The 11,613-nt window shown below is 55.8% G+C and overlaps 1 protein-coding gene across 3 annotated transcripts in view; it reads left to right on the top strand.

Annotated features, from left to right (window-relative positions):
• GFRA2 (GDNF family receptor alpha 2) overlaps positions 1–10,902 on the top strand; it is a gene marked incomplete at its 5' end in the record, with an annotated part of 96,438 nt that extends 85,536 nt beyond the window's left edge. For all 3 annotated transcript variants that reach the window (XM_081237588.1, XM_081237590.1, XM_081237589.1), the window contains 2 exons: positions 9,616–9,669; positions 10,576–10,902. In XM_081237588.1, coding sequence (XP_081093714.1) covers positions 9,616–9,669; positions 10,576–10,698 — 177 coding nt within the window. In that variant the 3' untranslated portion in view covers positions 10,699–10,902. The remainder of the gene's footprint in view (positions 1–9,615; positions 9,670–10,575) is intronic.
• Between the last annotated feature and the right edge of the window lie 711 nt (positions 10,903–11,613).

Raw genomic sequence — 11,613 nt, 5'->3', positions numbered from 1 at the left:
CGAGGGTCCGACAGTTCAACAAGCACCAGACGTGGGCTGCGGTCAGTGCCACAAGAGGAGACCACGTGGGTGGCATTGTGGAGACACATCACAGGGCTCCCCACTCAGCCTTTCTCTCTGCTGAGCTATCCTCATGCTGTTGCACCATTTGCTACAGTAGATTCTTTGCTTAGGATGTTGGTTCTAATCAGAACGTGCCCCCCCCCACACACTCATACACACTCTCTCTCACACACTCTCACACACACTCATATACACACTCATACTATAGAACAAAGAGTTTAAAAGAAGACCTTGTGCAGAATATCAGGGAAAGCAGAGGAGGGGCGAAACAGTGAGGGTGTGCAGGTGGGGATGAGGGGATGTTTCAGGCAGGAATTGGGGCTGGAATTGCCAAGGAGGGGTGGGGTCTGGAGTCCAGCCGGTGGGAGCACAACGTGAGCATAGGTTTGGGGGCCGGGGGAACAGGCCCGGCTGCGTGTGGCAATGAAGACGCCAGTCTGAGTGGGGCGGGCTCGTGGGATCACCAGTGGGCACTCACTATGAAGTTTCAGTCTTGCAAGATGAGTAAGTCCTGGAGAACTGGTTACAGTGCTGTGACTGTAGTTGACAGTGTTGTACTGTGTACTTGAAATGTGAATAGACCTTAAGTGTTCTCAGTGCAAAAAAAAAAAAGTAAAAAAATGAAGATGGTAGAAGTGTGAAGTGATGGATGTGTTGATTGGCTCGTGGTGAGTATTTTACAGTATTTATGTATATTGGATTGTGCACCTTAAAAATATACAATTTTTTTTTTTTTTTGGCCGCACCGCTCGGCTTGAGGGATCTTAATTCCCCAATCAGGGATCGAACCGGGCAACTGCAGTGGAAGCGCAGAGTCCTAACCACTGGACCGCCAGGGAATTCACAAATAGATACAATTTTTTTTTTTTTTTTTTTTTTTTTTTTTTTCTTTTTGCGGTATGTGGGCCTCTCACTGCTGTGGCCTCTCCCGTTGCGGAGCACAGGCTCTAGACGCGCAGGCCCAGAGGCCATGTCTCACGGGCCCAGCCGCTCCGCGGCATGTGGGATCCTCCCAGACCGGGGCACGAACCCGTATCCCCTGCATCGGCAGGCGGACTTCTCAACCACTGCGCCACCAGGGAGGCCCTAGATACAATTTTTGATGGTCGATATAACCTCAATACAGCCAGAGATGAAGAGCAGTGGGCTTTCAGAGTGCTGGCATGAGATCTGAGCAGGGATGGGGCCTGGCAGAGGTGTCCAGGTCGCCCCGGGCACCCCTTGCTGGTGCCTGTCCTGGTTGGGAAGCCCACTCCCCCTTCCCTTCCCGGTGGGCACCCTGTGCTGTAACAGCTGACCTCCAAGTGCCTTCAGGTCAGGCCCACCGTGGGCCCCTCCATGCCCCGCTCCCCTCCATTCGGCCGCCCCTCCTGATTTGGGCTGAGGTGCCCGTGTCACCCCTGGGTGGCTCCTAATTACACTCAACTCGCTTCAGCGGCTGCTGGCGGGGCTCGGGGGCCACTCCACAGATGGTTGCCAGCTCAATTTCATGCTAGAGTGGCGGGCAGCTCGGCAGGTCGGGGCTGTGCCACCTGTCAGGTGAGCAGGCTCTGGCGTGGTCCCTCTGGGCACTGCCAACCTTCCTCCCCAGCCCCTTGGGGCTGGCTCACCGGGGAGATGCCCACTCAGCAGGGGCTGTGGACCCTTCCTAAGACTCCCACAGAGTCACTGTGGGCGTGGAGAAGTTCAAAGCCCTGGTCTCATGCCCACCGCAGCCCCCTCAGTGCCTGATGACTCAGACTCCCTTCCCCCCCCCAACCCCGCTGTTTCCCTTCAGTGGTTTGCTAAACCATCGCCTGGTTTCTTTCAGCCCCAGCCTGGCTTTCTGTAGACTCACCATCTGGGGGCTTGTCTTACACTTGGTTTGATTCCAGTGGGGTTAACACACGATCTGTATGAGAGATGACTTACGTGAGGAACCTTACACACGTGATAGGTGTTTTGAATCCTGGAGGGCTGTCTGTCAGGGGGCTCCCCCAGGCCTGGCCCCAGGGTCCGTCCACTCGGATGTGTTGACTAAGTCACTCTGGGTGACAGCATGGGCGGACCTCCCAGGAGGAATGGAAGAGAAGCAGACCCTCAGAGGGACCCACCCACCATCCCCCTCATACCCCCGTTCTTTCTCACAGAAACTGAAAGGGAAGGGCCTCTGATTCTGTTTTAATTACGGTCTTTTTTTTTTTATTCTTTCATTTTTAAAAATTCCTTTATTTTAATTTTATTTTTGGCAGTGTTGGGTCTTCGTTGCTGTGCGTGGGCTTTCTCTAGTTGCGGGGAGCGGGGGCTACTCTTCCTTGCGGTGCGCGGGCTTCTCATTGTGGTGGCTTCTCTTGTTGCGGAGCATGCGTGGGCTTCAGTAGTTGTGGCTCATGGGCTCAGTAGTTGTGGCTCGTGGGCTCAGTAGTTGTGGTGCACAGGCTTAGTTGCTCTGCGGCATGTGGGATCTTCCCAGACCAGGGCTTGAACCCGTGTCCCCTGCATTGGCAGGCGGATTCTTAACCACTGCGGCACCAGGGAAGTCCTAATGGCGGTCTTTTAAATGAGCACCTACTACTCTGTGCCAGGTGCTGGGCGTGCAGAGGGAATAAGCCCGCGTCCCTTCCCTCAGCTTGGCTGGAGGCTGGTGTGGGTGGTCTGTCCCTCCCCAGCCCGTGCCCCCTCCCTCAGCTCTGCTAGCTTGGAAGGGCTCTGTGGGGGCCCTTGTGGGGCCCTTGGGAATGACAGCAACCCATGGCCACAGAAGGGAGTCTCCGAGTGAGGGCAGAGACAGGGAGCTGAGCGAGGGAGGGAGGGAGGGAGAGGAAGGCCGCACACCCCAGACACCCTGGAGAGAGAGGCAAGATCACTTACCTCTGTCCTTCTTATCCACAGGTGGACCCGGGGGGAAGCCTTAGGAACCTCCTTCACTGACCCAGAGATGGTAGCCAGGTGGGGACCTCACATGAGTGACAGGATGTTAGCATCCGTGGGTCCTCTGAGAGCTCCTTCCCAAATCCCAAAGGATGGAAGGCCAGTGAGGACAGTGACTTGTCCACAGCACCCCCGGCCCCCGGCTCCTGGACAGTTTTCTTCTGGCTGCACTGTGCTGACTCTTCCTCCAAATCCGCTCCCCCTTTCCCACAGTGGGGTGGGGCCTGGAATTGGGGGACTCTTGTCTCCACCAAGGGGCTGCTGAGCAGAAATGTGGGTGTCTTAGGTACCAGAGAGCAGCCGGGAGCTGGGCAGACCCCGAGTTGGCCCTGTGTCTGTGGTCCTTGACGCTCCCTAGAGTCTGGCTCTCCTATGCTTCCATTCCTGGCTGTGGTCCCCTCTCTGGGTGGGCCTGCCTGCCTGGGGCTCTCTGGAACTTGGAGAAAGTGTGGCAGAATCTGCAGAACAGCGTCTCCCTCTGTCCCTGCTACACACACACACACACACACACACACACACACACCCTTATGTGAATTCCCTCCCTCCTTCCCAGTGGTCCCTAAAGCGAGGCATCTACAGGAGGCCATCAATCGTGTGCCCTCATCCAAGGTCCTTTGTTTCTGAAGCCCATCAGGCACGCCTGGTGTAGGCCCGAGGGCCAGGCTGAGCAAGATGCTGGCCCTTGTCCTTACCAGTTCCTCTGGGCAAAGGGCGTCTCCTTCCCTTCTCTTCCTTCTCTTCCAGCTCTCTGCCTTTGAATCCTCCTCGGATGTCACCTCTTGGGTGGTCTCCTGACCCTGCTCTGGCAGAACTGCCTTCTCCCTGCTTAGGGCTCCCACTTTGCCTCCCTTCAGCCCCCGTCACGACGTGTTCTGCTCCCCGCACCAGACAAGCATCCCTGGAGGGCAGGGGCCGCATCACCCCCCTTGGGAGCCCTTATAACCGAGTGCTTAGTGCCTAGCATCGAGGGGGTGCTCCACACAGGTCAAGAGAAAGAGCCCAGAGTTCCCGATTCCTGGATTTATGGGAACTTCCTGCTTTTTGTTCTAGACAACGGTCTGTTTTGTGGCTCGCAGGCAACTCTGTTCAGCTTTCCTCCCTCTCATGGATGCCCTCTGTGTGCCGTGAGGTATGAAGGTAAAGAAGTAGGTGAAGAAGGTGAAGATTCAGGAGGATTGTCTAGAAGGCTCTTCTGTCATAAGATGGGGCCTGGACCGGGGCAGTGCAGCGTGGGTGGGGCAGACTGGCAGTGGCTTCCCACTTTCCCTGGACTTGGTTTGTTTCCAGTGTCCTTGGCTTCCCTGGTGGCGCAGTGGTTGGGAGTCCGCCTGCCGATGCAGGGGACACGGGTTCGTGCCCCGGTCTGGGAAGATCCCACATGCTGCGGAGCAGCTGGGCCCGTGAGCCATGGCCGCTGAGCCTGCGCGTCCGGAGCCTGTGCTCCACAACGGGAGAGGCCACAACAGTAAGAGGCCCGCGTACTACACACACAAAAAACAACCCCCAAACAAAACAAAACAACAACAACAACAACAAAAAACCTGTGCTCTCACAACGGTGGGAGGCCCGCGTATCGGAAAAAAAACTGGCTCTGGGCCAGTTTGCGGGACCCCGTCCTATCACCTTCTGCAGGGCTGCGGGGCCCTAGTAACGCAATCTCCTTTGCTTTCCTTGTCTCCACCAGCCAATTTCTGCTCTCCCCCTTGCTAGTGCCCATCACATCTGGGGGAGTTAAAAATGAGTTTGGAGGGCTTGCCGTGAACCCTCCTCACCACATGCTGGCCACAGGCTCAGCAGCCGGCAGCCACGTCCGTCTCCTCAGCCCCCTGCCTGTTCCCTGGACGGGTCTCTTACTCAGCACGCAGGCCGGTCGCTGCCAGAGCATGCAACCCAGAGGCTGGTCAGTGTATCCGTATGCCTATTAGGCATACATTTCTGATTTACAAATTCGGCTCGTTTCAAAGCTTTGAGAGGCTGATGCATCCTTCTTTTCTTCCCTCCCTCTGGCTCTCCCTTGTAGTCATTCATTTATTCATCCGTCCGTGCATTCCCTCATTTATTCAACGTAAATTCTTAGCACACGTCACTCTGTTCCAGGCACTGAGGCTGACCAGCATATGAGGCCGGTACCTTGGTCCTCATACCAGCAGGAGGGACAGGGTGCATGCTCAGAGAATTACGGGGCAGGGGGTGATGGGTGCGCCAGGGGGCTGGATAAGGCGTTATGGACGCAGAGCGGAGAGGCGGCTTTGGGTTGGCAGTGGAAGCACAGGACTCAGGGACCAGGTGTACCCTGCTGCTGGGCCTGGAGGAACAGGGAGAATTGAGGACAGGGAGATGCAGAGATGTAGAACTGGGAGGGGTGGGCGAGGAGGGAGCAGAGACGGGGAGTCAGGACAGCACAGGGCCGCTGAGGAGGGGGGCGGGTCCTGCCGGCTGAATCTGGCCTGCTGCCTGTTTGAAGAAATTAAGTTTTATTGGAACACGGGCCACACCCTATTGTTATGTATTGTCCACGTGCTGCAGGCAGAGTTAAGTTGGGACTGACGCTATGGCCGACAGAGCCTAAAATTGTTACTCTCTGGCCCTTTGCAGGAAATGTTTGCCTCCCCCTGACCTAGAGGAACACAGGCCATGCGTTTGGGAGAACGCAGGGTTCTGATGTGGGAAGGAGCGGGTGGGGAGTAAAAGCTAATTTTCAGGTTGAACTGGTGAGTGTGGAGAGGCCGCTGAAGGCTTTGGAACAGGGATGTCGTGATGACAAGTGTGATTTGGGAAGATAATCTGACAGCAGGTGGAGATTGGCTGTCGAGGGGGAGTGACTGGGGGACCTGTTAGGAGATTTTTGCAATAGTCAGTGATAGTCGATGGTCCTCAGAGGTAAGAAAAGAGGGGTTGTACTAGGGGATGGTGAGGAGTGGAGGACGGCGAGGTGTGTTACTGGGGGTGGGCGTGTGCAGGACGGAGGTCGCCAAGGGCACTGAGATTTGGGAATGGGGCCTGGAACAGAAGCGGGGACACAGGAGAGGGCCTGCCAGCCCCGGCCAGAGGTTTTCCCATAGAGACAACACTGGACTTGGTCTCTGGCACCTGGACATGCCAGACCCAGTTTCGGGAGTGTGGACAGAGGTGGCAAGGAAGAGGAGGAAGACGATAATTTCCTCCTAAGTTCCTGAGCAAAGGGCCCCTCTGGGAGAACTTTCTAGAAGGATGAACCTTGTCTTTGCTGCCATCCTCCCTTCCTGCCACCAAGATAATCGGGTGAGATAGGCATCAAGGGTGGTCTTGGGGGGTGTGTGACCTCAGAGGACAGCTGCACCGTGGGGGGCTTGGGGAAGACAGAGCCTCTTCCCCTCCCATTTGCTGAACTGGGGTAGAGGTGACCTTGTGGATGTTTATTTCTCTCATCTGGGTGTGAGCAGGGCTGTGACTCATTCATCTTTGGAACACCCTGCGGGGAATGGTGGGGGGTGGGGGAGTTAATGGTGAAGGAGACGGTGAATTGGAGCCTAAGGCCTGGGCTTTAGGTAGTGGAACCTCTTTCTCTATGCACTTCCCCCATCTGCCACTTTCAGAAAAGGTTGGCTGACTGGCAAACACCCACACTGTTCTGTGTGCCCAGGACTGGGGGAGAGGTCTTGGGCTTGCTGTTGGCGGAGATGACTGCAGACTTCACCCTTCGCTGTCTGTTCTGTGTTTTCTGGAAGTCAGGTGGAGGGGTCCACTGGGGGCCCAGACTTCTCCCTGGCTTTGCTTGCTGAGCTCTCAGGGTAGAGCTAGGATAGCCCCAGGCTACCAGCTGACCTGGGTCTCACCCTGCAGCCCCAGTCCTGGGAGTTTACTGGATGCAAACTCTGCTTCGCTCTGCATCATGCTTGGGGATTAAGGGGCGTTTATACTTGTCCAGAGCTTTACTGCGCCACATGCACGGTCTCATGTATCTCACGGTGCTTCCGTGAGGTTCGCTTGACTATCGCTATTGTATAGATGAGGAAACCGCGGTGCCAGTAGATGAAGGGATTTGCCGGAGGTCAGTGGCTGAACCAAGACTGGAGCCCTGGGCTCTGGCCTCTGGGGTCCTTCCTTGGATCAAGGGGGCTGTTCCACGGGGATGGGCACCAAGGCTTAGGACCCTGCAGTCTAAAAAGGAAAGGCTGGGATGGGTCTCTGAGGACAAAAATCTGTAAGCTGGGTGTTGTAGCACTTGAAGGAAGTACTTGAGGACAGTGAGAGGAAGCCCAGTGTGTCACCTGGCCACTCAGCACGTGTTCAGTGTGTGGCAGGTCAGCCCTGGAGCCTGCCAGATGGAAATGCCATGGGTTCAGAAGGGCTTGGGCAAGTGCTGTGGATGACGGATCCAAGGTGGGTCACTAAAGGGGCATGGGGAGGGGTCCTGTCCTGATCTTCATGGAGCCCAGTCCTTTTCCCCCACCAGGTCCCTGTGGCCTGTCAAAGACCACACAGGGGGTCGGATTCCTTTGGCCCTGGTCCTGGGAGGTGGCATCCCTCTCTCACGATAATATGGGTCAGAGGACGGGATGAAGGGGTCCTCTCCTGTTCCTTCCCCTCCCCCGATGCTCCCTCCCTCCCCCCTCCCTCCCCTCCCCCTCTTCCCTACCTGGTGCTCCAGTCTCCTTGGGTGCTGTCTTTCCCTTTTTTCTCTACTTCATCCCTCCTGTCATTTCCTCTTACTTCTATTCCTTTCCTCCTTCTCCTCTTCCTCCTGCTTCCTATCTAATATTTGCCAACACCCGCTCCTGTGTCTTCCCTCTTAAGAGGAGACTTTAAAGTCCCAGGCGGCTCCACAGCTGAGCGTTCAGATCCCACCTCCTTCCCCCCACGGCTCCTCTCTGTGTGGTTGACCAGGCTAAGTTGTGTCCCGGTCTGTGTCCAGGACCCGGGGTTCCCTGAGAGCTGGCATCCTGTCACAGAAGGTCAGGCCAAGAGGTCATCTAGTTTAGCTATTTTCTCAAACCTTATTTATTTTTAAGCCACAGACTATTTTAAAAAATAATTCTGTAGATAACTCCAACATATAAAACAAGTCAAAACGGAACTTCTTGGTTGAGGTTGGTGGGGTGAGGACCGGGATCCCCAGCTGTCTGCCTGTGATTCCACACAGCCTCCTGTTTAGTGAGCACTGTGGGAGGGGGCGCCAGGGAGAAGACAGGGACCCTGGAGGGGGCGGAGACACAGCTGCTGTACCTGCAACAGTTAGAGCTGGAAAGGCTGCCAGGAAATATAGGTGCTGGCTTGCGTGGCACAGACCCTGACAGGCTACAGGATGTCATAGGTGGGGACCCAGCTGGGGCTGGGAGTTGCTCAGGCAGGTGACCGAGTGAGGATGGTGGGGGGGGGGCAGTCAGGTGTAAGCTAATGGTGACAGCGCAGCCTCTGAGGTGGGGTGGGCAGGCTCCATCAGGCAGTGATCTCCCACAGCCCTATCTGGAGCTGCACTTGGTCCTGGGCAGTGGAATCCAGTCCTTGGGTCCTCAAGGGCCTCCGAGCACACACCCTTCTGCAGGGATGCAGGTTGGTGGCTTGGCCGGGCTAGATCTTGGCACCCAGAGTCACTGGTGCCAAGGTCTTATACAGGATCCTCCTTGGTTGAGGCCTTGATTCTGTCTCGGCTGCACTCATTGTCTCCATGATCACATTTCTACCTTTGGTAGTGACTCTGCTCTTGGCTGGGGCCTTTGTGTGACAGCTGGGGCCTTGTTTAGCTGACCAGATGCCCTGGGTGGTAGATTGCCTGTGATGTTCAAGGCATCATTAATACCTCTGGCCAAGAGCAGTGGTTTAGGCATAATTTCCTGGGCTTCCCAGTTGCTTCTGGTGGCCAGAGCCATTTGAGGCCAGTTTAGAAACATCACATCTCCCAGCTGGTTCCCATGGATCACTATTATGAGGATGACAACAAAGGGCTGCTTATCACACATACCCTCTGGTCCTCATCCAGGTGGCTGTGCCAGGGGTGGAAAACCCTGGAGTCATCACCAAGCCAGCTTTCCTTCCTCATTCCTCACCTGGACCACAGAGCTCCCAGGTGCCACACAACTGTTAGGATGGAATAGCCAACACCTGGCACCGTGGCCAGATGTCCGCCTAACCTGCCCCAGTGGCAGACATCACTAATCAATCACAGCTCTCTTCCCCATGAGCCCAATGAGGACTCATGATTTTTCTGGAGCTGGCACTGGGATGCTAGTTCTGATCTGTGGCATTCATTCATTCATTCATTCATTCATTCATTCACAGACATATTAATGAATCATGGTTAACAAACGGTAACTGAGTCTAACATTTATTGAGCTGCTGTTATACAAGGAAAGAAAACATGGTCCCTGCCTCATCAAGAGGAACTCTGAGTGTGGTAGACAGACCCGGGAGCAGCTTATTACTCTATTAGGCTGTAAGTTGGAGAGCAGAGTTAGAACTCGCTTCTTCAAGACTCCTAACCACTGAGAGTGTCAGAGAAGGGCAAAGGTCTCTGTGCTGCCAGTGCCCTCTGCATGTACACTGTGATGTCAGGGGTGGATGGCAGGGCCACGGAATATGTCGTCTCATCTGAGTCATGGGACAAAGCACGGCCAGAGACCCAGCCCTGGTGATCCATCCTTACTAGCGCCTTCTCTCCCACAGGAGCAGGGACTGAAGGCCAATAACTCCAAAGAGTTAAGCATGTGCTTCACAGAGGTGAGTGAGGGCCTGAGTGGGGGTGGGTGCCGGGGGCTGGGCCAGAGTGGGTTGTTTTCCAGGAGAGCCTTGGACTTGAAGCTCCCAGATTCCATTGCATGGACTGGGCTGGCTGAGCTTCTGGCCCACCTGGACCTGGGTAGGTGCTCACTCTGTTGGGGGTGAGGGTGGGTGGGTGTAGATGTTGCAGCCAGGGCCCTTACTTGTCTCTTGGGTGAGACGCAAGAAGCTACTCTGAGCAGGGGTCCTGGCAAGGCTTCCTGACTCTTTAAGACAGGTGTCCGCAGCAGCCTGTTCTGTGCTGGTTCTGTGACATTGAGGCGGTGGAATCATGGCACAGGACGTGGGCCCTTCCTCGAAGGAACCCCAGCACAGGAGTAGATCTGTGACTATGTATATGTATAGCATACAGATAACTTAGAGGAGAAGTAAAGTTAGTGTAAGAGTCTGCAGAAGGAGAGAGAGTTCAGACAGGGGTGTGCAGCGGAGGCTCCACAGTGGAGGAGGGATTCCCACAAACTTAGGAACCCGGAGAACAGAGCTTCTCTCTTCCCCCCTCGCCCCCCCTCCCTTCCCCTCTCCAGAAGCAGGTCCTGTGGACCCCGGGACTTTCTTCCTTTAGATCTTTATACCATCCCCGTCCCCGCTGGTCTTCGTCAGCCAGGCAGGGAGAGCCGCCCGTTGCCCTGGGGGCTGCTGCCTTGTTCCCCGAGTAGTCAGCTGAGGCATAGCCCAGCTCCATGGAAGCCTGGCTCTGCGAAAGAGGGTGCCCTGGGTGACCAGGCGGGCAGGGGCCTTAGTGCTCCACTTCCAGAGTCTTTTTTTTTTTTTTTTTTGCCTGATCCCAGCCCTACTGACTCGTTTGTCCTTCTCTCTGCTTCTGTTCCCGCTTCTGCCTGGCCACAGCTCACGACCAATATCATCCCAGGGAGTAAAAGGGTGGTCAAACCTAACTCAGGCCCCCGCAGAGCCAGACCATCGGCTGCCTTGACCGCTGTCTCCTTCCTGATGCTGAAGCTGGCCTTGTAGGCTCTGGGAATCGCATTGGGAGATTTCCGAAAGCTACACGGACGAGAACACCCGCCTGACAAAATGGAAACACACACAGACACACACACACCTTGCAAAAAAAAAAAATGTCTTTTCCCACCTTGTCTCTGAACCTGTCTCCTCCCAGGTTTCTTCTCTGGCGAAGTTTTTCTAAACCAAACAGACAAGCAGGCGGGCAGCCTAAGAGCTGGCCCAGAGGTCCCCTGGCAGGGGAAACCCAGTGCTGAGGAGGGCACAAGGGTCTAGAGAAGCCCTTCACTTTCTTCTGGTGTTTTCCTCTCTGGACCCTGCTGACATGAGAGACCAGGATGACATCCCTACTGCCTAGGGGACATGGGCTGGGGCAGGATGGCTGCCGCTCTTCTCAAGCTCCCCACTCCGGGGACCTGCCGGGGGCTGGCGGTGGGGGGGGGCGTCGGGCAGCAGAGCAGCAAGGCTGCCCCCCTTGGGGTCCAGCTGGGTACCTTCAGCACCTCCAGTTGGCTTCAAGGATGGAGGTAATTTCGCCTCCCTTCTCTGAGGGCTGGATCTGACCTGTGGAGGGTTGTGGTGCTGAGCCCCCTTGACCTCCACTGTAGCACAGGATGGGAGGCTGGGCAGTTCCAGGGGGCTTGGGAGCCCAGCCTGCCTGGGATATCCCGTTGGGGGTTGGGAGCAAAACTTGGATACCACCTCGAGGCTGATTCTTCCTGCTTGGTGGCAGGAGTTTTGAAATCAAAGAGAAATGATTTTTTGTCCACTCCCTTGGTTTCTCTTGGGTCCATTTGGTGGTTCTCCCTTGGGAGGGAGGGGCTGGCGCTGAGAGGGGCAGAGAAGACCACCGTGACCCGTCTACCTGCACCACACTCTGGTCTCTGCAACTCTCTCCAACTCTTTTCTCTCTGCCTCGCTCTC

The sequence above is a fragment of the Mesoplodon bidens genome, assembly GCF_964165515.1.
Source record: "Mesoplodon bidens genome assembly, chromosome: 6".
NCBI classification, from domain to species: Eukaryota; Metazoa; Chordata; class Mammalia; order Artiodactyla; family Ziphiidae; genus Mesoplodon; species Mesoplodon bidens.
Note: the sequence above shows the minus strand (reverse complement) of the source record. Positions and strands in the feature narration are given on the sequence as shown.